Source organism: Sycon ciliatum, chromosome 2, assembly GCF_964019385.1.
Source record: "Sycon ciliatum chromosome 2, ocSycCili1.1, whole genome shotgun sequence".
NCBI classification, from domain to species: Eukaryota; Metazoa; Porifera; class Calcarea; order Leucosolenida; family Sycettidae; genus Sycon; species Sycon ciliatum.
Window position 1 is genome coordinate 916126 of NC_088644.1, and position 27916 is coordinate 944041.

General features: G+C 46.7%; 2 protein-coding genes across 4 annotated transcripts in view; one reads left to right on the plus strand and one right to left on the minus strand.

Moving 5' to 3' along the window:
- Positions 1 to 743: 743 nt before the first annotated feature.
- Positions 744 to 10743, minus strand: LOC135808178 (uncharacterized). The gene is made up of 7 exons (XM_065321331.1): positions 9918 to 10743; positions 8740 to 8861; positions 7963 to 8092; positions 6882 to 6988; positions 3357 to 3453; positions 2619 to 2732; positions 744 to 1736 (listed from the first exon to the last, which is right to left on the minus strand). Exons 1-6 carry the CDS (start codon positions 10665 to 10667, stop codon positions 2622 to 2624), a joined length of 1317 nt encoding a protein of 438 aa, XP_065177403.1. The 5' UTR covers positions 10668 to 10743; the 3' UTR covers positions 744 to 1736; positions 2619 to 2621.
- Positions 10744 to 11231: 488 nt separating this feature from the next.
- The window catches only part of LOC135808180 (eukaryotic translation initiation factor 2-alpha kinase 3-like), a 156197-nt gene continuing 139512 nt past the window's right edge, over positions 11232 to 27916 (plus strand). For 2 of the 3 annotated variants that reach the window (XR_010552061.1, XM_065321333.1), the window contains exons 1-14: positions 11374 to 11848; positions 13466 to 13691; positions 14471 to 14587; positions 15130 to 15275; positions 15910 to 16084; positions 17175 to 17307; positions 18071 to 18433; positions 18903 to 19059; positions 20297 to 20372; positions 21149 to 21247; positions 21953 to 21999; positions 22680 to 22802; positions 23614 to 23811; positions 25653 to 26461. Coding sequence is in view for 2 of the 3 variants with exons in the window: in XM_065321333.1 (XP_065177405.1) it covers positions 11715 to 11848; positions 13466 to 13691; positions 14471 to 14587; positions 15130 to 15275; positions 15910 to 16084; positions 17175 to 17307; positions 18071 to 18433; positions 18903 to 19059; positions 20297 to 20372; positions 21149 to 21247; positions 21953 to 21999; positions 22680 to 22802; positions 23614 to 23811; positions 25653 to 26461 (2803 nt within the window). In the remaining variant the exon portion in view is untranslated. Of the gene's footprint in view, positions 11849 to 13465; positions 13692 to 14470; positions 14588 to 15129; positions 15276 to 15909; positions 16085 to 17174; positions 17308 to 18070; positions 18434 to 18902; positions 19060 to 20296; positions 20373 to 21148; positions 21248 to 21952; positions 22000 to 22679; positions 22803 to 23613; positions 23812 to 25652; positions 26462 to 27916 lie in introns of all 3 variants that reach the window. The other variant, XM_065321334.1, reaches the window with a different exon arrangement.

A 27916-nucleotide genomic window follows, 5' to 3' on the forward strand; every position in this document is an offset into this window, starting at 1 on the left:
ACTGACAGTATTCACACACAATTTTCAATAATTACACGCAAATAGAACAAAGGAGGTTTTATACAGAGTTGGTCGCAACTCCGAGTTTCTTGCACAATGCAATCGTCAGGCGACTAATTCTCAATGATTATACATGTGAAAAGAAGAAGGGCAAAATGTTACGAGTTATGACTAACTGCCCACCAACGTAACCAGATCTTATACAATCAGCGAGTTAGTCATAACTTGTAACATTTTGTCCTTCTTCTTTCCACAATAATGTGATAGGCTCACCATCATCCGAGTTAGATTATACATGTACATGTACATTGTAGGTCTGGTGTGGTCTTTGCCACCTGCACGCCACAAACAATAAACATGGCACCGTGGTCACAGTCTTCACAGTCCTGCCTGTCTCAAGTGACAAGTAAGATCATTGACATGCAAGCTCATGTAACGTAAGCGACAGTTAAGCGACAGTTAGCACGTCCGCGTTACAACCAGCTACACAATTGCGTTGAGAAGCACAAGCAGCTTTAGGAAGTTTCGCTTGCGCCAGGCCAGCGCCATTCCTGGAAAGTACTGCACAGTAATGTTACACTGCACGTAACTATCCAGAGCAATGCAGTGGATCATGGAGCAGCACATCGCAGTCTCCGCCAGCTCTAGTCAGCCAGACATGGCGTGCGGCAAACATAGTTTAACACACCCAACATGACACACACACATACCATACCTACTCCAAACGTTTGACAGACAGCATCCCAGAAGCCAATGGCGAGCCAAGCACCACAAAAGTCCCAGAAGCCAATGGCGAGCCAAGCACCACAATCATAGACTATTGAAGGCCAATAGAACCATGCAATTGTTGCGCCTACTGGGAGAAAACAACGGCAACGATTTTGTCGAACATAAGAAACCACTTCACATCGAGTCATAGAGAGTGATGATGACCAGGACATAGCAAGTAGTCCTAGCAAATACACACACTCAGTAGGTCACTAAGTGTGAACACCAGGTACACACGGCGTCATGCCAACCAGCGTGATGCACGCTAATGATAAAGATAGAAAACTCCCTTTCAAATGCGCAAACTGAGTCCCTGCGCCCTGCACAGGCAGTGTAGACAGCTGACACCAGTGTAGTTCTCAGTATGACGAAGCGATGTAACATTGTTACTCAATGCGAGCTGAGAGCAAGCTTCTCCGGTTCGTATCGCTCAGTTTGCTGCTATGCGGCGGCTCCTGCACGCACAGTATCCACTCACGGTGACATGATCTGGACTTGAGTCCTAGAGATGCACATGCTACTACCAGTATGGTGCAAGCATGGGGCCACATTGAGTGCAGGCTATCACCCAGCACAGCAGCAGCAGTACGGCAACAATACTGATACGAAGGAACATAGTTCAAACTGATGCACTGCGCCGAGCCACGGATACACATCATCGGGAACATGTGATCACGTGACTGAGGTGATGACATCACGATGACATCATATGGGTCGACCATAGGATAGTAGCTGACAGGCTAATCGGAGACATGGCATTTTACTAGCCAAGAACTGTGAAGGCCTGCGATGAGAAGCCACTAATTGGTTCCGGCAACCGACTACCACCAGACCAGTCAACAACAGCAGAGGACTGCGAGTCAATCTTCCACACCGACAAGGTCTATTACTCCTACTAGGTCGAATCCGCTGCAGAAACTGGTGGTATGGTCCACAAAGTTAGGTATGTCCCGTCTATAGACATCCCACTGAAAAACAACAACAACAACAACAACAACAACAACAACAACAACAACAACAACAACAACAACAACAACAACAACAGCAGCAGCAGCAACAACAACCAACAACAGCAACAGCAGCAGCAACAACAACAACAGCAGCAGCAGCAACAGAAACCCAAGAGAGGTTCAGAGGAAATAAGCGTACAAGTAAGCTAGAACAGTTAGCATACATGCCAACATGGAGGCTTGAGTTCCCTGGACAATGAGGCCCTTGATTTCGACTATTCTCCCTGGACACCAATTTTCTGAGCGCATCCATTATTATTAGCAGCAGATGTATTTTCCATTACTGGTGCTCAAGAAAAAAGGATGTCATTACTTCAAGCACGTAAAATAGTTTCTGCACACTACCGATATGGTCTGGGTGACAGTTGGCGACTTCCTCTTTCGACTACAAGTACATGTAGGAGAAATATGAGGATGAACTCTGGGGTCCAGTCTCAAGCTGCAAGTAGATTTCTGCTCTCGAACGAGTTGCACTTGTGGACACGAGCGCTTGCGCTGTGTCTACTACGTGGTACTACGTGCTGTGCACGTGCTTACAACGGATCTAGTTCGAGGAAACACTGAACAATCACCATGAAAATGAGAAAACATCGATTTCAAAAGTCCGATCTCAATCCTGGGACTTGCACAGGACATCTCTGGACTGTCCCGGGAAACCCTGGACGGTTGGCATGTATGAGTTACCACTCAAGTGTGTACTTCAACAGGGTGTTCAGGGTATTTTAGGGCCTGGCTCATAAAGTGCTGGAACAACGATGAATGATCGTAGTATAGTCATGTACATGAAAACAGAAGTTCTTTATTAATATTAAAAAAAAGTCTGACTTTGAGCATCCGTACCTGCTATCTTCGCTTGTATAGGCACGGCTTTAGTGATAGGTAGGATGAGTGCGAAGCTGATTGGGCATCCAACTTATGAAACTCAATGTCCACAAACATCTTGTTGCCTTCATCCTGCAAGGCAATGTCAAACAAATCAATGTCAGTATAACTAACACGTAGAACATAACCTTACATAAATCAGCATGACAGTGAAGCAGTTAATCTTATTTTGCACGGACCTGGAGCAGATTTAAAAGGTTACACGTAGGACACTTTCTCCGCTCACACAGTGCTCAATACCATGATGGGCAGAGTACTACAGTCAGACCTCGCTTATCCGGTCCTCTTTTATCCAGATCCCTCACCATCCGGAAGAAATCGTTGGTTACCGATTTACAGCATATGCCATGCATACATACAGTATGTGTGTTCGATTATCCGGTTCCCTCGCCTATCCGGGTATTTTGTGGGAAACGGATGTGTGCGGTTATGCGAGGTCTGACTGTACCTCCGTTCACGTTCTGCTCACTACTATGATGGGTAAAGTTCTACCTCCGCTCACATAGTGCTCAACATCAGGTAGACAGCGCTTCCCGACACAGAAGGCAGGACGAGGTTTGCAATTGAAGTTTCACAATTGCACTACCTAGAAGTGTTCCCAAGGATTGCACTGTGTGTGAAACTCAACTTGCAGCTGAAAACTCATTCTAAGTTGCAATACAAAGGTCAACGATTTGGACAAGACAAAAGCATTACCTGCTCCTTTACTTGAAAGCCATGTTCACAGATTGCTTCACAGAACTCCTCTATGTCTTCGATTCTACTCTTCACCTCTGCTACTTTCAGTACCCCTCTGCACACACATAACATACATAACACACACACACACACACAGATACAGATACACACACACACACACACACACACACACACACAGACACACACACACACACACACACATACATACACACATACACACAGACACACACACACACAGACACACACACACACTAACATACACACACACTACTACTACTATGTACAACTGCCACAAAATGGCCACGTCGCTCCCAGAAGCGGGAGACAACAGCGAGAAAAAAAAGAAACAAGGAGAATAATCGAGGTGAAAGGGGACCGTTCTACACATAGCTAGTGTTTCTGTCTTCGGTGGCGGGTGAGGTCCTGCGGGCGGGAGAATCGTTCGCTACATAGGCTGCATTGAATGGGCAGATTAGTCCTCTGGTCCCTTCGCAGTCGTTTGCCTCGAGTACAATTATGGCGGTTAAAACCAGCCTGACTCTTCATGCAGCGATCACAGATCGAGCAATGGTGCTGGCAGCAGTCCAAATTCAGGCTGCTTCTCGTTGAAACAGCTGGTATTTCGTCCGATGTCTGACGCTCCACACAACGATGAACTGCAAAACCGCCAGCGCTTTGAAACCAGCGGTCACAAACTCCACAGTGACGGGCCCCAGGCTGCTGGGCAACAGGTAAGGACCGCACAGCTGAGCACTTGTGACGGTGAATCCCACGAGCAGTGAATGATCGGTTGCAAACCTTGCAGGTGACTTTGTTGTTGTTACACTCCACGAGATCATCCGGAGTCTTTGCAATTGCCTCGCGCCATGCTGGGCGATCCTGAGCCAAAGTGAGCCAATTCACTATGCCACCGAAACGAAGATCACGTGCGACGAGGTCTTTCCATCGCAGTCGTGGCCCACAGGCTGGGCGTGGATCTGAGAAGAAGCTAAACAGTATCAGCTTCGGAAGCCGGTTATCTGGCATTCTGGCGACATGCCCAAGCCACTGCAGACGGCGGTGTCTGACGGTATCAGATGGCAGTGCCATATCACCCCAGCGTCTTCGCAGCTCCTGGTTGTTGACATGCTGCAGCTGTTGATCGAGCCGGGATACACCCAGAATGAACCTGAGGGAGCGGTGGTGGAAGTTGTTGATGGCAACCATGTCTCTCTTCAGCGGAGTCCAGCACTCACAGGCATAGAGCAATGTGGACAGAACGCAAACATCGTAAAGATGGCGCTTGGTGGCGATGGAAAGGTTTCGGTCAAGAAAGACACGGCGCATAAGGTCGAAAGCTGCCGCTGCCTTACCGAGTCTTCTGGCCACATCTGCAGATGAGCGGGTGTCAGCAGTTATCACAGAGCCAAGATACACAAAGGATTTGACACTTTCGATCTCCTCCGGACCAACAAAGAGCGGAAGGCGGTCAGCACATGATAAATTTGCACCAACGGCCATGAACTTGGTCTTCGCTGTACTCAGAGTCAAGCCGAAGGAAGAAGCAACGCTGCTGAACAGCTCCAAAGCCAGTTGAGCTGACTCACGGGATGGTGCAAGTAGTGCTGCATCATCTGCAAACTCCAGGTCGTTGACCGATGTCGTGCCAGTTTGACGAGTTCGCTTGGGAAATAGATTGCCACTTCCATGGATTGAAGATATCAGGGACACACCGTTAACACCAGCTGCTGCTATAGCTGAACGCCATGCTTCCAGCACAAGACCAAAATACAGGTTAAACAACAGTGGGGCCATAACGCACCCTTGCCGCAAACCATTCTCAACCGAGATGTTCCCAGACACATCACCATCAACCCGAACAGCAGCCTGCATGCCTGAATGGAAGCCGTCAATCAGCTGGATGAGTGACCCAGGCACACCATACACCTCAAGGGCCAGCAACAGTGCAGCGCGCGGTACCGAGTCGTACGCCTTGCGGAGATCGATGAAAACGAGAAAGGCCTTACAGCGGTGCTCGAATGCCTTCTCGACTACCTGTCGCACACAAAAGATGGCATCTGTGCAGGATCGCCCGCGCCGAAAACCACATTGGCTTTCAGGGAGATGTGCCTCAGCAAGAGGTTGCAGCCGGTCCTGAATAACACGTGCGAGAAGCTTCCCGACGACGTCCAATAAGGCTATTCCCCTCCAGTTGTCACACTTGCTCAAGTCACCTTTTTTTGGAATAGGGACGAGCACAGCATCTTTCCACTCCTGAGGCACAGATGACGCTGACCAGCATGTGGAGAAGAGTGCATCCAGGTGTGGCCGAAGAACAGTAAAGCCGTACTTCAACAGCTCCGCAACGATGAGAGACGAACAAGCCGACTTGCCGTTGGCCAGATGATGGAGAGCGCACTCAATATCCACAGCCGTTGGAGGGCATGCCAGGCTGTCGTCAACTTCCCGGCAGGACAACTGCTGGAAGACAGAGACATCGAACACACTAATGACATTGAGAACACGGGTGAAATGTTGCTGCCAGCAAACACGCTCTTCCTCCGCTGACACACACAGGGTTCCATCAGATTTGCGAATGGAATGAGAGGCCACAGGTTTCATACCATTGTAGCAGCGCTGGATGTCCCGGATGGCTGACCAGACGCGCTCCCCACTGAACTTGCCAGACTGTGCCATATCCGCCTTTCTTTGCAACCAGACACGCTTTGCCATTCGAACTGCAGTACGCGCTGCACTACGGGCCTTGCGGAAAGCTGAAAGGTCAGCGGGATCAGCAGACTGAAGCCACTGGGCATAGGCACGGTTTCGATGTTGCAGCTTGGGTTCAAGGATTGTTGCGCTGTCTGCAAACCAGTCAGGCTGACGTCGAGATTTCCGTGCAGGGATGGAAGCTTCGGCAGCATCTACAATCGCCGACTTGATAGGCTGCCAGGTGTCTTCATGGGTGACGTGACACGATTTCAGCCGATCACCAAGAGCACTTCGGTACACTGCCCTGTTGCACTCAACAACTTCCCGCTCCTCCTCACTCATACCCGTACACGTCTTCAATTGGCTTACATCGAACACGCTACGTTTCCCAGGGTTTCGCGGTGGCAGGCGCTGGCGGTGGACTGGTGCCGGAAGGCGATAAGTCAGACACACCAATCTGTGATCAGTGCTACACTCTGCACGGCGAACAACATGACAGTCCATGCAGTTGGTACGATCCGCTCGCCTAGTGAAGACAAAGTCAATACAGTGCCATGCCTGCGAGCGTGGGTGTTGCCATGTGTGCAGTTCTGCGTCCCGCTTCTTGAACCAGGTGTAACACATACACACACACACACACGCATACACACACACACACACACACACACACACACACACACACACACACACACACACACACACACACATACACACACACTAACATACTTAGAGACACAACATCAAAGCCAAGTCACAAGTAGGAGGATTACAACTCAACAGATCAGTTATACATTCAGAACACAGGTGGGAGAAGCACCCCGACACACGTACCGTGAGCGTAGAATGCGCCTTGCTTCCTTGACAAAGTCATTCAAATTCGTGCCCATCAAAGATAAGCAGAGCACAACAACATCCACGCTGTTGTTGTCGAGTGGTACCTGCAGAACCGAGGCAACGTTGAAACACACCAAATAAGAACAGAGCAAGGTGTTAGCCACTGTTGATGCCCCACGTCTTAAATCACATTTACTACCGCTGTTCCTCTTGCTATGACCGCCTGATTGCCTCTATGAAGGTTAAAATAGATTTACACTGCAGTTTAGTCAGTCAGTGTCATCACATCAGTCAATGTTGTGCTAATTGTTGAACGTTATGACTCACCAATATCCTGCTAATAATCGTTAGTGTTGGACAAAACGGATAACTTGTAAACTGATGATCCTCTCTCTTTTTTAAAATTTCACATTGCAGTGGTTATCAAACCAACACACACACAAGTATCCTCTCTGCCGGTCTATGTCCGCCAAAGCAGATTCATTTTGCCAATGAGATTACGTCAACAGGGTTGACACATCCCAGACAAGACAATCATGGCAACCAGATGATACCAGCCACCTTCCATGATAAATCATACACACCATGGCAGTGGGTATACAAGCAGGTTTTCCCTGGCCTGCACTATCACACCATGACAGTGGGTATACAAGCAGGTCTTCCCTGCACTATCACACCATGACAGTGGGTATACAAGCAGGTCTTCCCTGCACTATCTCACCATGGCAGTGGGTATACAAGCAGGTCTTCCCTGCACTATCTCCATATGACTGTACAACCAGACACCAGCTGTGATTACCGTTAACGGTCTAACGTCAGCAGTCGGGGATGTAGACCAATACTATCCACAGCTGTGCCTAGCAACAGCAGGCTCCAGTATTGGCAAGCAAATAGCAGCAACACTACCGCCAGCACCAGCAGCCGCCGTAGCAGCAGCAGCATCAACAGCAGCAGCACCAGCACATAGCAGCAGCAGTAGCAGCAGCAGCAGCAGCACCAACAACATCAACAGCAGCAGCAGCACCAACAACATCAACAGCAGCAGCAACGCAGCAGCAACAGCAGCAACTCTACTAACATGAGCCATATCACACGCTGTCACGTAATCATTGGCTGCCACTAGATCGAATGAATGCACTGTCTGTTGAGCCGTACGGCCGATCTTTGCTTCACCACAGCCAAGATCTGCAACAGTCCATGATGACGGTCTGGGCACAAAGGTGAAGATGCAGACCATAAAGACAGGACGGCACTAAAAGACGACCTCCAAACAAGTAAGTACATATACAGTGGAACTGTGATGATAAGACGTACCCTCACCCTGACGGGAACAGCACAGGAACGGGTACAAAGTACCTGCGGTACTGTACTTCTTATCCAAACACAGTTCAATAGTGTGTACTACTAGTACATGCATGAACTGGATAATGTCCCACACAATCAAGTGCACATCATATCAGAATATGAAGTAATGCTGATATCCACTGCACTCCAAAAAGTACACTGATTCACTGAGTACATAACACAGCTTGGGTTGACACAGTGCAGGGCCATGACAGCCGACCGTGTGACTCAAGTACTAGTACACGCTGGGCGCTGCGCAGCCCTAGACCTGCGGACACTAGGACGTGAACTGGCGCAAGGTGCAAACTGGACTCGCAAGATCGGATTCCAATGTATTGTACTGGAATATATATATATATATCTTTTTCTTTTCATGGTATCTCTATTTTTCACATCCACATGATGTATTGTACATGTATAGACGGTATTTCGCCCGTAAAAGAGGCCGTTACCCCGAAAACAAACACAAGATCAGATTTCATTTGAGCACATCATCACTGTAGTTACTCACTTCTTGGACAGCCAAGCTAAGATCCCGTCCACTGGGTTTACTGGCCACTTGGACACCTGCGACGCAAACCCGTCATGATAGATGTCGAAGAGCTTTGGCTCTTTCTTGAACAGCGTCACTGCCTAAACAATCCACAGTAGAGACAGCAAGACAGTGAAGTCAGTCATCACTAAATTGGAGATAGGTATTTACATTGATATGATGGCAGCCATGATACACAAAACATACGTTATCTGACAAAATTGACGCTGCTGTGAAACACAGTACATGTCGAGTTTGAATGACAAGACGACGCAAGGAGAATACTGGATCATGGATGATACAGGTGAATCATCAAGACTCCACAGTCCCTATTAAGTGCACTTGTGTAGAGTGAGTAATACAAGTAGATGATACATAGTAGCCGATAGCACACAGTATTTCCCAGGTCCAGGAGGTGCAGCATTGTTGCAGCTCAAATTGTATCCGCCATTCACAGCACTGCAGCATGTTACTTCAAAAGAAGTACTTTTTTCGTATTTCCTCAAGAAAATAACCACATTTACAGTCCATTTCAAAACTATAGACGCGTACCTAGGCAAAAACCGTTATGCCAGCATCTATACCACATAACATCTGTGATCACTTTATGCATAAAATTTTCCAAATTGGGCGTCTGTTATCCAATCGTTTAGAAACTATATGAGAGTAATTGTGGAGCGGACCTGAGCAATATTCCGAAAACTATTCTCAAAAAGTTCAAGCCAAATTTGAAATATTTCAAAAACACTGCGTGTCTATAGTTTTGAAATGGACTGTAGTTGCTTCCAAGACAGTAGACAATGCGCTGTGTACGTTAGACCTGGTTACACATCCACTAATCTCTATGCATACCCGACTACTTGAGGTTCGTCCAGGATAAGATTGCACATAAGCAAACAAAAATGCAAACGCACACACACACACCACACACTCTCTCTCTCTCTCTCTCTCTCTCTCTCTCTCTCTCTCTCTCTCTCTCTCTCTCTCTCTCTCTCTCTCTCTCTCTCTCTCTCTCTCTCTCTCTCTCTGTCACTGTGTCTCTGTCTCTCTGTCACTGTGTCTCTGTCTCTCTGTCCCTGTTTTTCTCTCTCTCCCTGTGCCTGTGCCTGTGTGTCTCTCTATCTATCTCACAGCACGGACGACCAGCAGCCACATACCTCACGACTAGTTGACGTGTACAGCTGTTCATTGACGTACCGAAACCGGCCCGAATCTAGCTTACTCCGCAGCTTCTCTTGCAGCGACATCTTGCTCTTCTTACCCTGTTGCTGTAGCAATCTCTCACTGCGGTCTTGATACGGCAAGTGTTGCTTACTCGCTGCAGCTTTGGCTGGTGTCGCCTGTACTACGGTCTTCTTGTGTGACGGTTTATCCCGTACAGCACCACGCTGAGGTTTCAATGTAGCTACCTGCGGAGCAGCCTTGCTCTTGTCCTTTCTCGTCTTCGGCTGCTTTCCACTAACTGAGATATGCTTGGGCACGCTGCTCGAGTCCGGACTTTGTTCCGCAACAATGTGTCCTGATTCTCTTTGCTGGATTTTGTTCTTTCCAGCTGTCTGTATTGGTCTTTTCTTCTTTGCAGCACCATCCTGTGTTGTTCCAGATTTAGTCACTGCTGCCATTGCTGTACCTCCCTGCTGTTCACTGCCATCACTGTCGTGCTTTCTCTTTTTCTTTCTTCTTGCATTTGCAAGATGATCATCCTCGCTCGGACCAGTTTCAGGACTTTGAGTCGATGTTTCAGGTATACCTCTTCCTTGTCCTGTCTTCTTCGCTCTATTTCTTTTCCTTTTGGTAGTAGATTTCATAGGAGTTGGATTACTTTCGATGGGAGAGAAGAGGCCAGACATGAGTGTCTCTTGACCAGCAGTATCGCCATCCTCCCAATCTGCAGCACTGAACATCATAAACGAAATATGTAGACCTCTAACTCTAAAGTCTAAGCTATCGAACTAAGAAAATACTCCAAACTACTTGTACAGTGTAGTTGTAGTGTCATCAACGATAATAATTATCGATACTCAAAAGCCATCAAAAAAAATTAAAAAGCATTTTTATTATCTACGCCGCACTTTTTGATCCATGATAATGATGTCATGACTGTAGATCTTTTATTTTGCTGTTCGATATAACGGTGCTGATGATGTCATTCCGGCGCGGCGCGCGCGGCGCCGCGGGCACGCGGTTACGCAGACCGCGGCCGCAGCGCTAGCGCTAGCCACTCGATCTTTTTACGTCTTGCTTCCTGCGCGATCTGCCACGTAGAAAACACACTCATCACTGGTTGTGTTTTATTTGACTTTGAACCCAGAGCAGCCAGGACATGTACATGTCGACAGGCCAGGTGCAGTTTTGTCAGTCGTGAAAACTATGAAAACAGTAAACTGACTTGCTCGCATGGCACGAGACTTTCCTTTCAAGATCAAAATCCAAACTGTTCGACTGTTCAGGATCAGTGGCGTGGTTGGATTTTTCCCTTTGGTAACACCAGATTGTACTGACCGCCTGAATGCTGTACATCGCACACGAGACAAGTGACGAAATCAGTGACACTTGAGGTACAGTACTTGGACTTGGAGTGACACCAGTGTATGCAGAGCTGCACCAGTGCAAGGCGCGTACATCATTATTCTCTTCGTCGCAAAGTAACTTTGAACAGCAGTACAGACAGTGGAGGCCGAGGGGAGATTTCTTGAGCTGATTTGTGCAACTGTACAAAGCTGACGTGTGGCTCGAGAGGCAATCCAGAAGCAACACACCAGGGACGTGTTTTCTCAAGAAAATATTTTTTCAAAATTGGTACGACTCTTGGTCACAACACTGTAGTCTGTGTAGTACAATAGTAATTTGTTTGAGTTGGTACGATACAGCGCAACGTGGAGAGTTCAGTGGGTAAGTAGGCCGACAGGCTGGATTAAACCTGTCCCACTGGCTGCGATGTGGTGTTTCTCGCAATGCGCTCGGCCCACCTCGTAGAGCAACACCGTGTGCTGAGCCTCGTGTTTGTAACGCTCCCCTTGCTGCTCCTGTTGCACAATGCTTCTTGTCAATCTACCCAGTCGGTGGTATCCTCACTAATTGCTACAAGGTACAGTATTATTGCGATGCGCCTGTACTGCAAGTGCATAATCTTCTCGGTCTATATAAAAAAAATTGTGCGTCAATTATCAATTATTCAAATGCAAACCAGGCCGTTGCAATGCATTATTTATTTAATTATTATTGGTAGGAAGTAGGGCTGAAACGATCGTGGATTTTCACCTATCGATTACTCCTGAGCTTAACGATCGATTTTTCGATTATAATCGTTAGCAAATAGTGTCAGAATTTTGTGCAAACATTGCTCTGTTTCCGAAATCTAAGCATTATAATACCACAAATTTGCATTAGTGACAGGGTAGCTCAGAAACATGGCAGTTTTGAAGTCAATTTAACCTCAGAATATGCACTATGTCCCAGGTAACTACATACTCACAGTGTAAACTGATTCAAACTTCGCAAAACGTGAGTTGTCAGTACTTTTTGGACTCAAAACCCCTAACGAGTAATCTATAACGTAACGATTACTTGATTGATAAGGAATTATCGATCGATTACCGAGTAATTGGTATAATCGTTTCAGCCCTAGTAGGAAGTCATTGTACAATTTGTGACTATGACAAGAACATACAATGATACATGCAACCCAGGGAAATCTTGATCAAGAACACCATTCACAGTAATCACTAACTCCCCCACTTAATATGCATCTACTCAAACTCAACTCTTCCTGCTTCCTGCAAAGAACATTACACTGTACGTAACATAGGCCAAAACATAGTATAAGTATAGGACAGTGCAACTAGTGGCAGTGTAGCTCTTTTTAGCATTGCATGATGAAATCAATGCTATTACTGGCACTGCATTGCACTGCCTACACTACGTCACTAGGCTACAGTCTCACTAGTTGCCAGAGCCTGTGTGTGGGTATTTGCCAGAGCCTGTGTGTGGGTATTTACTAGAGCCTGTGTGTGGGTATTTGCTAGAGCCTGTGTGTGAGTATTTGCAAGAGCCTGTGTGTGGGTATTTGCTAGAACCTGTGTACAGGTAATTGCTAGAGCCTGTGTGTGGGTATTTGCCAGAGCCTTGTGGGTATTTACTAGAGCCTGTGTGTGGGTATTTGCTAGAGCCTGTGTGTGAGTATTTGCAAGAGTACATACCCCCCCCCCCTTGCTGTGAAGAGGGGGGGGGGGGAATTTCAAGTTGATGTCATTTTTATGATGCAATGCACACTGTACACGTATTATCAGATGTATCCTGAACCTGTGGTGGACAAAGCCACATTTGATAGTGTACAAACTAGTGCAAAGAAAGATATGTGTAGAGATGATCAGTAGATAAGCAGGTTCCTGGAATTTGTGTACCTCTTGTCTGGCAGGTGTGCATGCCTTCATGGCACCTGCTTCTGTTGCTGCTGCTGCTGCTGCTGTGTGTGTGTGTGTGTCTATCTGTGTGTGTGTGTACGTGTGTGTGTATGTGTGTGTCTGTCTGTGTGTGGTGTGTGTGTCCGTCTGTGTATGCTGTGTCAGTGTACGTATGCATACCGATATGCGTGGTGCAGAGCATTGATGCTGTGCACTCCTATTGCAGTATTGGTGCCAGTCAATTGTGCCATATCATACTGACAGCTCTCTTCCTTGTGTGTCTTTTCCACTGTTTATCGCAGTCGCTTTCGTTCCTTGGTTATTGTCAGTACATTGGATGGACAAATCTCAGCCCTTGATGCCGGACGACACGGAAAGGGTCGTCTGATCTGGAATGTACCCTCGCCATCGGGTCCTCTGTTCTCGTCTAGTCTAGCCAATGTAGAGTTTCAAGATCAGGCTGGTTCATACCAAGTGGTGCCCGCACTCGATGGCAATCTCTACACCTGGAGAGGCGGGAAACTGAAGGTGAGCTTGGCGCTGTACACGCAGGTGTTGAGTATTATGTGCACCACATGCAGAGTATGGTCTGGCTTGGTACAGACTGCAACTATTGGCTGCAGCTGTATGGATATGAAGCCAATTGCAGTCATCCTATACACTGCACTGCTCTGCACCGTAGGATAAGATCATGCACTGCTGCTGGCTGCTGTATGGCTCTGAAGCCATTTGCAATAATTCTTTCTGTGCTCTTTTCCTGTCACTGGTGTTGTGGGAGGCACCTAGTAATAACAAGAGAGTGGTGACTATTCACCTTCTTGTTCTTGTGTACTGCTCTCAATCGGTCAGTGCTGCCTTTGCCTTCAAGGGTTTAGCAAACTTTAGTTGGGTGGTGACCTGGGAGAAGTTTGTGCGTGTTCATTTTCACATCCCTCCAGCAAAGCACAGTGCATGCACAGATACCTCTAGTGGACAGTGTGTGTGTGTGTGGGGGGGGGGGCTGAACTGTGATGTATGCGTTGCTCCTTAGACTTGCCATGCCAACAGCTGCATTAGCAGCTCCGCCTAACATTTTTCTAGTTGTCCGCAAACTCCAACGCAGCCACTTGCACATTTAGAAAACTTCACTTCTCAACTCCAAACTCCAAAAACGGTCTCTTCACTGCCATTCAAATTAAATTGAAATTTACATTTCCTCCTAACATTTTACAATAATGATTATCATGCCAGGTGATTAGTGAGTCACCTTTTTTTTTCACGTGGTCGTGCCATGCATCTCTCTGTACACACCTTTGTCATGCTTGCAGGCCGTGCCAGCAGATATCGACTCTCTTTTCGGTCAGGCTGACATCAATTACGATGGCAGTTCGTTGGTCGGTGCCAAGGACAAGCTGTCATATGGCATAGACCCGGACACCGGAGAGGTAAACTACGCTGCCACTCACTGATGCTCTAGTCAATCAGACTAAGTGTTTTATTTGTGTAAAAATACCAATCATTGCAACTGCAGGTGAATCAGTTTTATTTGTGTAGTTATTATCATACTTGAAGCCATACATCCTGTACACACACCTTGTACACACACCTTGTACACACTCTTTCTAACGGTCTCTAGGCTACACTGCAATTGATATACATTAGCTCAAATTTTCGGGCCCGAAAATTTGAGCTAATGTATATCAATCGCAGTGTGGCCTAGAGACCGCTAGAGAGAGTGTGTACAGGATGTTTGGATTCAAGTATTGGCTACAGTGGAGTCTCTGAACCTTGAGAGAAGTTATTATCATACGATTATTCAATGCCTGCCAATCGTGAGCTGGTTGAGAGGCATGTCCAAGTTTGAGTTTGAACTGTGTGGAGATTTGCTTGTGTAATTTTCATACTTACCTCTGTGCGTCTGCATATGCGTCTGCGTGTGCATGTGTCGGTGCGTGCATGCGTTTTTCCTCGTTTTGATCTCCTGCAGCTGCACTATGTATGTTCTGCACAAGGCTGTCAACTGCAGAGTGCAGACGAATCACCGGACTATCCCATTGCACGATCGGATGTTCTCGTCATTCAGCGCATGCAGAGGACTATCCGTGCCTACAACAAGCGCCGAGGGTTTGAACGGTATGTGTATACATGTACTACTATATTTTAAAATGGTAATGAATAAGATAAAGGGCGCCGTCATTCTATGTTATCAACTTATCATGTATCTATGTTATCATGTATCTATGTTATCATGCATCTATGTTATCATGTATCTATGTTATCATGTATCTATGTTATCATGTATCTACTGGTCCTCTCGACTCTTCATATGCTACTGTCTTTTTGTTTGTCCGTTTCAGTTTTCTCTATTCTACTAGTCTGTGTTCATCTATTGGCCAGGGGAGCATTCATCCTTACCAAAGCTGTAACAGGTCCGACTCCCAACTCACTGTCAAGAGCCCAGTTCTGTTGGCGTGTTTGTTCGGAAGTGTATTTTCACCGCGGCTCAATCATTATTTAGCCGTGGTTGGCTATAAAAACCCTGCAATCGCCACGCAAAGTGGTCATTGGCTACCCCTGCCATGTATTGCTTGGAATAAAATAAAATAAAAATATATTATTTTGCCCAACAACAAACACGAGATGGCCTGCTGTCTTTACGAAACAACAGTGAACCTTTTTTGATATTTTGGTTCATTTTCTTGGACTTGGCATCGGTTTATTGACGATTGAGGTGCTACTTTATGTGTTGTGTTGTGACACACTGCAGGTGGAATGTATCGATTGGTGAGGTTGACCTGTCACTTGAAGAAGGTGATGAGCCGAACGAGGACTGGGGTTTTTGTGACGGCAGCGATGCTGTGCACGACTGGAATCTACGTGTCTCCGATGGTATTGTAACCGCGTACAGTCAGTCAACCAATGACTTGTTATGGCGACATCAGGTATGCTGTGTGTCTGGGTGTCTGTGGTGTAATGACGGCGCTGGTCCTGGTGTTGATGTGTGTGTGTGTGTGTGTGTGTGTGTGTGTGTGTGTGTGTGTGTGTGTGTGTGTGTGTGTGTGTGTGTGTGTGTGCATGCCTCCTGGTCTGTGGGAGATAAACTGTAAAGCTGCTCTAATTCTTTTTGCAATCAGGTACTCTTGACAAACAACTGTAATTTTGCATAAGATTATACAGTGGAGATTGGATATAACGACCTTGGGTATAACGACAAATCGAGTTTAGCGACACAATTCTGTTGCCAAAGTCGTTTAGCAAGTCCTTTCTGTACATTATAGATCGGATATAACGACCTCGAAAATAACGACAGATCGGATTTACAGACACCTTTTTGGTGCCCGAAGACCTGAAAAACAGTGAAAATACATCAGATATAACGACTTTCCTCTTGTATCAGGCAGACTGGCATGTCTGGAACATGGTATAATGACTGTGCCACGTGCCCGGACCTCCGGGTCACTGCTTTACATTGCACGTTGTAGCCGCAGTGCAGCGGTGCGGAATGACTTTACCTTGAAGAATGCATGCAAGACACATGTACACCTCTAGAGATATGCCATTCGAACCGATATCAAATTGGCTTTCTTCTGGACCCTACTCGAAAAATCGATGCACTTCCCCTTTAAGTGTTTGTTATCCACGTCATGTACATGTATATCTACATGTACATGTACAATACATTTCTGTCATTTTGATATACTGAATGTGAAGATCGGGTTTAGTGACAGATCAAATATAGCGACATTTTGCTTTCTCCCGAAGGAGTGTCGTTATATCCAATCTCCACTGTAGTGCATGTAAGTGTGTACAGCCGTACTTGTATGTTGTTACTGGAGACTAGTCACTTGTGTATTGTGTGTGTTCACTCTACGCGTGTTCATGTTTATGTGTGTGCTTGTCTGTGTTTGTGTGTGTATGTGTGTATGTATCCATGTATGTGCATCTGTGTGCTTGTCTGTGCACGTGTATGTGCATGTCTGGGCTGTGTTGGTGGATGTACGCTGTGTGTCTGTATGTGTTTTTTGTCTCCAGTTCATCAGTCCGGTGGCAAACGTCTGGACTCTGAAAGGCACTTGCCTGCTACCCTGGGATCTGTTTCAGGCGTCGGCATCAGTTGCTACTGTTCATCCGACGGGAGCGACACCTAGCCCTTCACTGTATTTAGGTAAGTGTACCGGTACCTTGTGTAGCAAGTGATCATACATGTACACTGTACAGTATCTCTGCCTGTCTCTCTATCTCTCTCTATCTCTCTCTCTATCTCTCTCTCTCTCTCTCTCTCTCTCTCTCTCTCTCTCTCTCTCTCTCTCTCTCTCTCTCTCTCTCTCTCTCTCTCTCTCTCTCCCCCCCCCCTCCTTGTTTCTTTTGAATTTCCTTTTCCCAACCAAGAAGCCGTCAAGTGCCAACACGAATGCATGCGCATTTTGCATGTTCTCTAGTACCAGCAGTGTGTGACACTATGTCAGTGTACTAGTAGTATGTACAGTCCCAATCATCAACAACACACTGCATATTCAACACACTGCATATTCAACACACTGCATATTCAACACACTGCATATTCAGCACACTGCATATTCAACACACTGCATATTCAACACACTGCTGAACAGAGTTTGTCAGAAAGAGGTTTGTTTTTTGATGTCCGATCCGGATCGGGAGCGGAAATGTGGAAAAAAAAAATTCAAATACACGCCCGAAAGCGATTGGTTGACTTTGTTTGATGCGGCTGTGGTAGAAACAGCTTTGTACAAGTACACTGTTGTTGGTTATAATCAGTGTATGATCCACTGGATGTAGTGTGTGGTTCACAATGCAATCAGCATTACCTTTGTTGTTGTTCTTGTTGTTCTTGTTCTTTTTGTCATTGTCATTGTCGTTGCTGCTGTTGTTGTTGTTGGGTGTGGTCGTCGTCGTCGTCGTTGTAGGCACTCATCGTAACCAGATGTACATTCAGACATCGGCCTCAATGTCTGGAGCTATGCATGCGTGGGTGCGGCAAGCAACGGCTGCCATGGGCCCAGACAACTATGCACGCAAGCTACTGCTGGAGCAGCTAGCCAGTTCAGGCAAGAGCAGCAATCTTCTAGCAGCGGCGGCAGCAGGCTCCACGTCACTGCAGATAACACACGGTAGTGCTGCTCCGAGTGAGGACGGTGTACCACAGTTCCTACTGTCCCCTGACCACCGCACTGATCACCCGGCCATTGCTGCCACAGCAAACAACGGCATGCCTCCTTCCTCCGGCTCCGACAAGCTGTCCACTGAGCTTACGATCCGTGAGCCTATTCGTAAGTCCTCCAGTAACACAGAAGGGCATACACACACACTCTCCAGTAACACAGAAGGGCATACACACACACTCTCCAGTAACACAGAAGGGCATACACACACACACTCCAGTAACACAGAAGGGCATACACACACACACACTCCAGTAGCACAGAAGGGCATACACACAAGGACATACGGTCATGAAGAGTGCCAGCCTGGCGCGATGTGCACTACTAGATTACAGTGTACCAGGCCATGTCCTTTGTTAGGACGGATTACACGAGCTTCCCTCTTGACATAGCATCCCTATATGCATTGCAGCCTTCCTCTTGCCGTCTTGGCGTATTGCCGTCTCGGTGTGTTTACAAGAAACGTATGCTGGTTCTACTCTTGACACTGCATGTGGTGAATCCAATTACTTATTATGAATCTTGCTCTGTGTGTGTGTGCGCGTGTGGGTGGGTGCGTGTGCATGTGTGCATTCAGGGCATGGATCATACTTCTACAACACCATCCCGATGCAGGTATGTGAAACTGCCACCGGTGACAAGCTGTGCTTCCCCACGTCGGTGCAGCGAAAGCCGACACCACCACCACAGGCACCGTACCCATTCATTGTGGACACTTCATGGTCGCCTGGATTGTGAGTAGTATTCCATTTCATGTGTGCGTGGCGTGTTGGGAGTGTGTGTTTTGGGGGGGGGTATTTTGTACATGTACTCATAGTTATACTTGTACTGTCAAGTACATGATCTTATTCGTCTTGAGAAGACGGGAAGGCTGTAGTTTCACACGACTCCGCCATAGTTCTTCACGTGCCAGTTGTTTCGCTAGCTATTATATTGTAGTGTAATCATGTGCAGGTACGTGTAAGTTAAGTGTGAGTATGGTGATACCCTTACACTAGTAGTTAGAGGGAGTTAGTTGTGGTATGTGTGAGTATAGTGCCACGCTTACAGGGGGTTAATTGTGGTGTGTTGTATCTGTGTCTGTGTTGTCGCTCTCCCGCAACCCCGGACCGGTACCAGTGTTAGTCATCACACCTCTAGTGTCATTTGTAATGCTTCAAAGCTAGATTCTACACATTCTTGTGGCTAAATGTTGGTGCCCAGTCAGTTGCTCTCATTTCTTCCACTGCAATTGCTCGATGGGATTTCTAGAAATGATACTTGTACTTCTACCTTCTAGGGAGCAGTTTGGACAGTGGAGCTGGATTGACCTTGCTGGTTTTGTGTCTACTCTGTGTTGTCAGTTGTAGTAAGTACATTGTAGAATTGAATTGTGAGTTGTGGCGACATGTTCCACTGGGGTTTTGTGTGTTCTCCCACTATGTACGTGTACACATGCAGTTTATGAGTGATGATGTAATGTGATGATGTAATGTTGTTACTTGTACTTGTTGTTCTTCTTGTGGTCGCTGTTGTTTGTGCTGGCTCTGGTGGTGGCCGTGGTGGTGTGGTGGTGACTTTGATTCTGGCTATGGTGGTGACTCCTGAATAGGGAACACAGGATCGTGTCAAGTACTCCATTACTCGTTCGTGAGCTAGGGCGAGCGTTAGTGATTGTGTTCGACAAGAGATCGTTAGTGGTACATGTATGTATGTATACCTGGGTTTATTTTTGGTCCTGCACTTATTTCCAAGTTATTTGTTTCTAATGTCCCTTGTATATAAATGTACTCTTGTTCATACGTATTTGTACTTATAGGTACAGTTGAAAGAGTACTCCATAGCTCGATCGTTAGCACAAATACTTGTTTGTTAGTTAAAGTAATTGTTTGTTCCCTATTCCTTTAGGTTGTCTAACATGCTGTATGCTGTTGGTGTTGCTGTTCTTTGGTGACCTTGGTGCTGGCTGTGTATGGCGGTGATCCCCTGCAGGTTGTCTAACATGCTGTTGGTGTTGGTCTCCTTGCTCTCTGGTGGCTTTGGGTATCGCTTCTATTTGAAGAGAAAGGTGAGCAACTACACTTGTCTTGCTGCTGCTGTTGCTGTGCGTTCAGTATACCACCCCTCTGTCAGGTTGACCAGTGGTGCCTACCCGGCACAGTGCTAGAGGCAGTGTGTCGTCTTCATATCCAGCACTTGCAGCCTAAAACACACTCGGTCATGCAGCCAGGTGCTTGCTGGGAACAGTTGGTCCTTTGAGCCGGGCTTCCTATGTCCTTATGCCTTTTTGTGTTCATCCACTGTACTGCTTCCAACTGATCTGGGTTTTGAGTCTAGCAATGACCAGTGTGCTGTACAAACCAATGAACTTCCTTTGGTCGTTGACAGAGAGATATGAACTGACACTGTCCACTAAATGCAGTTTGGTGGGGACTTCGAGCAAGACTCAATGAAATGTCAGACAGAGGATTCAGACGAGGATTTATGATTCATGCATGATGTACGAGTGCAAAAAAAACGGATAAGAAAACGAAAAAAGTTGCATTGTGTGCTGATATTATTGAGCATACTCGTGCGGATACGATGCATCTCAGTGGAGTATCACTGCACACTTGTACCGTGAACAGTCCAGATAACTGCTGTATGTAATGTGTTAGACGCCTACAGATGTAGGTGTGTGTATGATGGTATCCAACATACCTCTCATGTATATCGGTGCATGATTGTGTCCAACACACCTCATGTATATCGGTGCATCAAGGAGAGGGAGAGTCATGTCTCCAAGGCGTGTGGTATCCGTGTCAAGTAATTTCTCTGGTGCTCTTCTCACACTGTTTTGCACAGACTAAAGATGAGGTAATCACTCTGGAGATCCCTGAGCTTCATGCCAGTACGAGCACCAAGGACAGTGATTCATCGCCGGCCAAAGAAGATATCGTTTCGGTAATAGTACTATGTGCTGATGTGTCTGAATGTCTGTGTGTGGGTGCGTGCATGTGTGTGGGTGTGGGTGGGTGGGTGGGTGGGTGTGGTGTGAACACAGCTACTCAGTTACAAGAAACTCTGAATAGCAACAATGTTTGGTGGACCCTTTCTTCACCTGTTCAATGTACCACACATCATGTACTGTACCAAAGTTGCATTTACATGTTCTGGGGAAAGCTTGAAATGTTGTGATTAGTAGAGAGGTTCCGCACTACGTAAAGTTGAGCAACTTTACGTTAGTGGGCGGGGGAAACCCGTTAATTCGCGAGTTTGCACTCCACTTACGGAAATTGTCTACGGAGAGTACGTAGATAGGGCTGTGATAACGTAGCTGGTCCGTAAGTGGATTGGGGTACAAATTTAGGACTCTCTGCCCAGGTCAATCTGGTCGTACACTGCCGCGTTCGGAGTTTGCCAAGGGCAGCTACGTGATTTGAAAACTCCGTATGGCGGAACCCAGATGCGCATGCAGTTTCCGTAAGACTTTTCGTAGATCGACTACGTTTTTTACTAACGTAGTTACGTTATGCGGAACCGATCTATTACCATTGTTCTACTGTTCATAACAGAGTGCCTTCATGGTTGTGCTCCCTTGTGCCATGGTGCTGCACCTGTCTAACAACACTATACCATGCTTCCTATGTTTGTTACCTTCAACCGTAGGACACTTCACCGGCAACTGACCGTCCACCTGAGACCTTCCAATCCCGGTATGTGTACGATGTGCTCTTGTAGAATCAGCTTTGTGAGCAGTTTTATTGACATGACCTGATGGAAAGTGTTGTTAGGCCCAGGGACTGGTAAACCAGAGGTACCTGCATCTGTTCCCGGTGGGGTTGATAGAAAAGTGTTTTTTCTTTGTTTGTGCTTGGCACTCAGCTCTTCTGAATACCCAGTGCTGTGCTGTATCATGGTATTGGTTGCATGGAGAGCAACATAAGAACTTCTGGACTGCTTGCTTTATAATGCCTGGTTGTGTATTAGTCATGACCAGGTTCTAGCGGGTACTCCGACATCTTTTTTTCTTTTTTTTATTCATTTGTTGTTCATCCCGGTGCTTATGGCACGTCCTCGGATTGGATACATGTTCTTTGAAGTACATCGCAGGCTAGTGAATTTCGCCGCACTTAGTAAAATAGTGCCCGGCGATGCATGACGGAAGCACTGAGAACACTGTGCAGTGTCTTGGGGCATGGCTCTATTAGTATTCTATTCGGCACAGATATACCAGTTCCAGTTGGTGCCACTGCAGTGCTGCGCAGTGCAGTTATATCGTATCTCATGGCTGGATAAGAGAGGTTCTGCCATACTAATATTATCTATGTCCTGGCTCAACACACTGATGCTCGCGCTCCTTTGTGTTCTTTTTGTTGTTGTTGCTTGAGTGAAGGTTTCAAAGTGATTTTGAGAAAGTCAAGACTCTTGGCAAAGGTGGCTTTGGCGTGGTCTTTCAAGCTCGCAATAATTTTGACAGCCAGCAGTATGCTATCAAGCGTGTGTTGCTGCGAGAGGGGTGAGTCTCTCTCTCTCTCTCTCTCTCTCTCTCTCTCTCTCTCTCTCTCTCTCTCTCTCTCTCTCTCTCTCTCTCTCTCTCTCTCTCTCTCTCTCTCTCTCTGTCTCTCTCTCTCTCTCTGTCTCTCTCTCTCTCTCTCTCTCTCTCTCTCTCTCTCTCTCTCTCTCTCTCTCTCTCTCTCTCTCTCTCCTGTGTGTGTGTGTGTCTCTCTCTCTCTCCCCCCCCCCCCCTCTTCCTCTCTCTCTCTCTCTCTTCTCTCTCTCTCTCTCTCTCCCTTTCTCCCTCTCTTCCTCTCTCTCTCTTTCTCCCTTCTCTCTCTCTCTCTCTCTCTCTCTCTCTCTCTCTCTCTCTCTCTCTCTCTCTTCCTCCCTCACTCTCTCTCTGCTCAATGCAAATCTCTCTCTCTCTCTCCCCCCCCTCTTCCTCTCTCTCTCTCTCTCTCTCTCTCTCTCTCTCTCTCTCTCTCTCTCTCTCTCTCTCTCTCTCTCTCTCTCTCTCTCTCTCTCTCTCTCTCTCTCTCTCCCCCCCCCCCCTCTTCCTCTCTCTCTCTCTCTCTCTCTCTCTCTCTCTCTCTCTCTCTCTCTCTCTCTCTCTCTCTCTCTCTCTCTCTCTCTCTCTCTCTTTCTCTCTCTTCCTCACTCTCTCTCTCTCTCTCTCTCTCTCTCTCTCTCTCTCTCTCTCTCTCTCTCTCTTCCCTCACTCTCTCTCTGCTCAATGCAAATCAGTTGTACATAGTTTGTGATTTGTGTGATAGTGTGCTAAATATGTCCGTGCTATGCGAAATCCTTTTTTTTGTCATTGCCCTGTGTAGAATGCATTCGAAGGTGATGCGTGAAGTGAATGCCTTAGCTACATTGGAGCATCAGAACATTGTGCGTTACTTCAACTCTTGGGTAGAGAGACCACCGGTGGGCCACATATTTGACGACGACGACATCGGTGTTGAAAGTGGGGATGGTCTGGATGGAGATGAGGATGAGGATGATGAAGACGAGTATGACGATGAATGGTGAGATGAATCCTCATGAAGTCACAATGTATTTTGTTCTTGGAAGCAGTCAAGGCCAGAGGTATATTGACATGATATTGTGGCAAATGGTTGTGTTGTGTCCAGCATGGTATGGCTGCATGCATGCATGGATGCATGGATGTGTATTTCCAGTCCTTGCAGACCCATGTTGATGGTTCTACTGCCGTCTTAAAGGGGAAGTCCGGTGAAAAATTTAAATTTCACAGTCCGTAGAGTTCGGGTCACTGAGTCGAATGGTCTTCGTCCGAGGAGGCTGCGGCCTATAGTTCGTCAGATACGCCCAATCGAACATGTGCGAATTTGAGCGCGCATCACCCAGATCCAGGTGATGACGTCACAGCGTGCAGCCAGGTAGCCACACCATCTAGTCGTGTACAAAATGGCCATATTCGGAGCGCGTTCGATTGGGGAACCGTTTGTCGCAGCTTCTTCGGACCAAGACCATTCGATTCAGTGTTACAAACACTACGTACCCTGTGATTTTCAGCTCGGTAAACCTCGAGGTTATACCGTATTTTAGCCGTTTCCGAGTTGGACTTTTTCCGTCAACATGCAATGGCCTCTACGACTACGGCTCTAGCAATGCGCTGCGTGCATGCTAGCTGTAGTGCAGTCAACAAACTCATCACACACGGAACTACTCCCGCACTGCCGTGCTGGGCTAGCTACAACAAGACTCGAGACACAAGACTCAGAAAACTAGTCAACACACGACTTGTCATGTAATACACTCGTATCAGTCGTATTGTACAGTCATGCAGTCAGAGAACGTGCGTTTCTCCTTGCCGGTGCCGGTGGCTGTGCTTTGAGAAAGAAAATTTTAGTTTTCCGCTCCAGTCCGGCCTCATTATTTTATGCTACAGCGATGAGTGCACAACCGTGACAAGTGACAAAACAGCGAACAGTTCCCGGATTTAGAACTTTCAGATTCCATAGCGTTGCGAGCGAAGAGTCGTGCCTGTGGTTCAAAGAGCCTGCACTGTTCTCCAATTGAGTAGTCCGAAATATGCCAAGTTTGCACCAAAACATCACCATGTGGCAGGCTACTGGAGTCTAAGCGAATCGGTATGCAACAACATTCAGAGCTCTCGCATCACTCTTCTCCATTTTGGCGACCCTGCTCTCCAGCGATCTGATAATTATATCAGCCTCGTCTGCAATAGCTGCTGCTTCTTCATCAGTCGGAAACTCAGTAGCGCTCACTCTTGACCGGCCCGCGCGGCCATTTCTTCAGCTGAATACCGAGGTTCTCAGCCCCAGACCAAACTCATGAAGGTCAGCCATGGCTGCATCCTCACTCTCACAAGGAGTTAGGTCTTCGGTGTCGCTTGCACCACCTAATATCAGTCGCCAAATCATTTGAAATAGAACTGACACTATTGCTTTCACTCACTCCTTTTGACCTAGCTGCACGCTATGACGTTGCGGAGGGTGTGGCGCGGCCGCATGACGTCATGGCGCAGCCCCCGAAACTCGGTTTTTCAAACGGAAATATCTCGAGAACGCTTTGTCGGAGACACATGGGACCAACACCATTCGACTCAGCGCCCGAAACTCTACCGACCCTGAAATTTATATTTTTCACCGGACTTCCCCTTTAAGGTGTGTATTTACACTAGTGTGTGCTGCTCTCGATAGTTCCGTGTCATTCCCTAATCTGTGTGTTCTTTTCCTGTGTATGTGCATATGTACTCGTGTGTGTGTGTGTGTGTGTGTGTGTGTGTGTGTGTTTTGTCTCTTTCCCTTGACTGTGATCCATGTGCATGGACATACGGACACATGCACACACATGCACACACATGCACATGCTATATGCACAGTAATGATGAGTTAGGCGATGCCGTCAGTGATCTAGCAACGCGGAGCACTCCTGCTGACAGTAGCAGCATGTCCAATCCCATGCGTCATTTCCCCGGCCGACGTCCCATTCCCAGCTACTCATCTGACAATGAGAGCTCCGGTGGCATAGTGTTTGGTGACCTGTCCGCACAGAACAGCACAGACAACTCTCGTTTGGCCGCATCACCTCTGTTGACCAACTCGTCATCTTACACAGACGGCATCATTGCCCGCGGTACTGATGGTGATGACTCATCGACTAGCTGTACTGATACATCGACGGCATCTGGAACTGTGCTCGATGGCGAAGACGACGAATCTGACGAGGACCACTACCCTCTATATCCTTCTCAGTCGGCGAATGCAGCGCCTAGTAGAACCCTTCAGATGACTTTGCGTCATAACTCCTCCATTCTGGGTAGTGACATGGACACACCGTTGGTTGGTGGCCACGCCGGCATTCTAGACTCAACCTCTGGCGGTGGCTTCATGTTTCAGCGTGGCTGTGATAGCAGCTCCTCCGGCGTGGGCAATGGTATGACTTCTGACGATAGCCAGTCAAGTGCATCCGCCGCAGCTTTCTCTACTTACAGCTGTGACTCGTCGCACGGGATTAAATTCTCCGTTTCTCCACGGCCCTCAACTGAGAATATCAGGGCATTACCGTTTGGGAGCAACCCTGCATTCGGCCAGCCATCCCATTCCGACCGCCATACTTCTGACCGGGTTGCTACAGCTGCTGCTGCTGCTACTGCTGCCGCCAATAGATCACGGTCCAGACGTCGACGCCGTAAGTAACTGTTCTCCTGACTCCTGAGTGGCGTGTTGTTTCTCATTGCAACGAGTGAGTGTCTTTTCTTGTTCTATGTGGGTATAAGGATGTACATGTATAGGTTTAGACAGTAGAACACAGTTAGACAGTAGAACACAGTTAGACAGTAGAATACAGTTAGACAGTAGAACACAGTTAGACAGTAGAACACAGTTAGACAGTAGAACACAGTTAGACAGTAGAACACAGTTAGACAGTAGAATACAGTTAGACAGTAGAATACAGTTAGACAGTAGAACACAGTTAGACAGTAGAACACAGTTAGACAGTAGAACACAGTTACAGTTGAATACAGTTAGACAGTAGAATACAGTTAGACAGTAGAACACAGTTAGACAGTAGAACACAGTTAGACAGTAGAACACAGTTAGACAGTAGAATACAGTTAGACAGTGGAACACAGTTAGACAGTGGAACACAGTTAGACAGTAGAATACAGTTAGACAGTAGAACACAGTTAGACAGTAGAATACAGTTAGACAGTAGAATACAGTTACAGTTGAATACAGTTAGACAGTAGAATACAGTTAGACAGTAGAATACAGTTAGACAGTAGAATACAGTTAGACAGTAGAATACAGTTAGACAGTAGAATACAGTTAGACAGTAGAATACAGTTAGACAGTAGAACACAGTTAGACAGTAGAACACAGTTAGACAGTAGAACACAGTTACAGTTGAATACAGTTAGACAGTAGAATACAGTTAGACAGTAGAACACAGTTAGACAGTAGAACACAGTTAGACAGTAGAATACAGTTAGACAGTAGAACACAGTTAGACAGTAGAATACAGTTAGACAGTAGAATACAGTTAGACAGTAGAACACAGTTAGACAGTAGAACACAGTTAGACAGTAGAACACAGTTACAGTTGAATACAGTTAGACAGTAGAATACAGTTAGACAGTAGAATACAGTTAGACAGTAGAATACAGTTAGACAGTAGAATACAGTTAGACAGTAGAATACAGTTAGACAGTAGAATACAGTTAGACAGTAGAATACAGTTAGACAGTAGAATACAGTTAGACAGTAGAATACAGTTAGACAGTAGAATACAGTTAGACAGTAGAATACAGTTAGACAGTAGAACACAGTTAGACAGTAGAACACAGTTAGACAGTAGAATACAGTTAGACAGTAGAACACAGTTAGACAGTAGAACACAGTTAGACAGTAGAACACAGTTAGACAGTAGAACACAGTTAGACAGTAGAATACAGTTAGACAGTAGAATACAGTTAGACAGTAGAACACAGTTAGACAGTAGAACACAGTTAGACAGTAGAACACAGTTACAGTTGAATACAGTTAGACAGTAGAATACAGTTAGACAGTAGAACACAGTTAGACAGTAGAACACAGTTAGACAGTAGAACACAGTTAGACAGTAGAATACAGTTAGACAGTG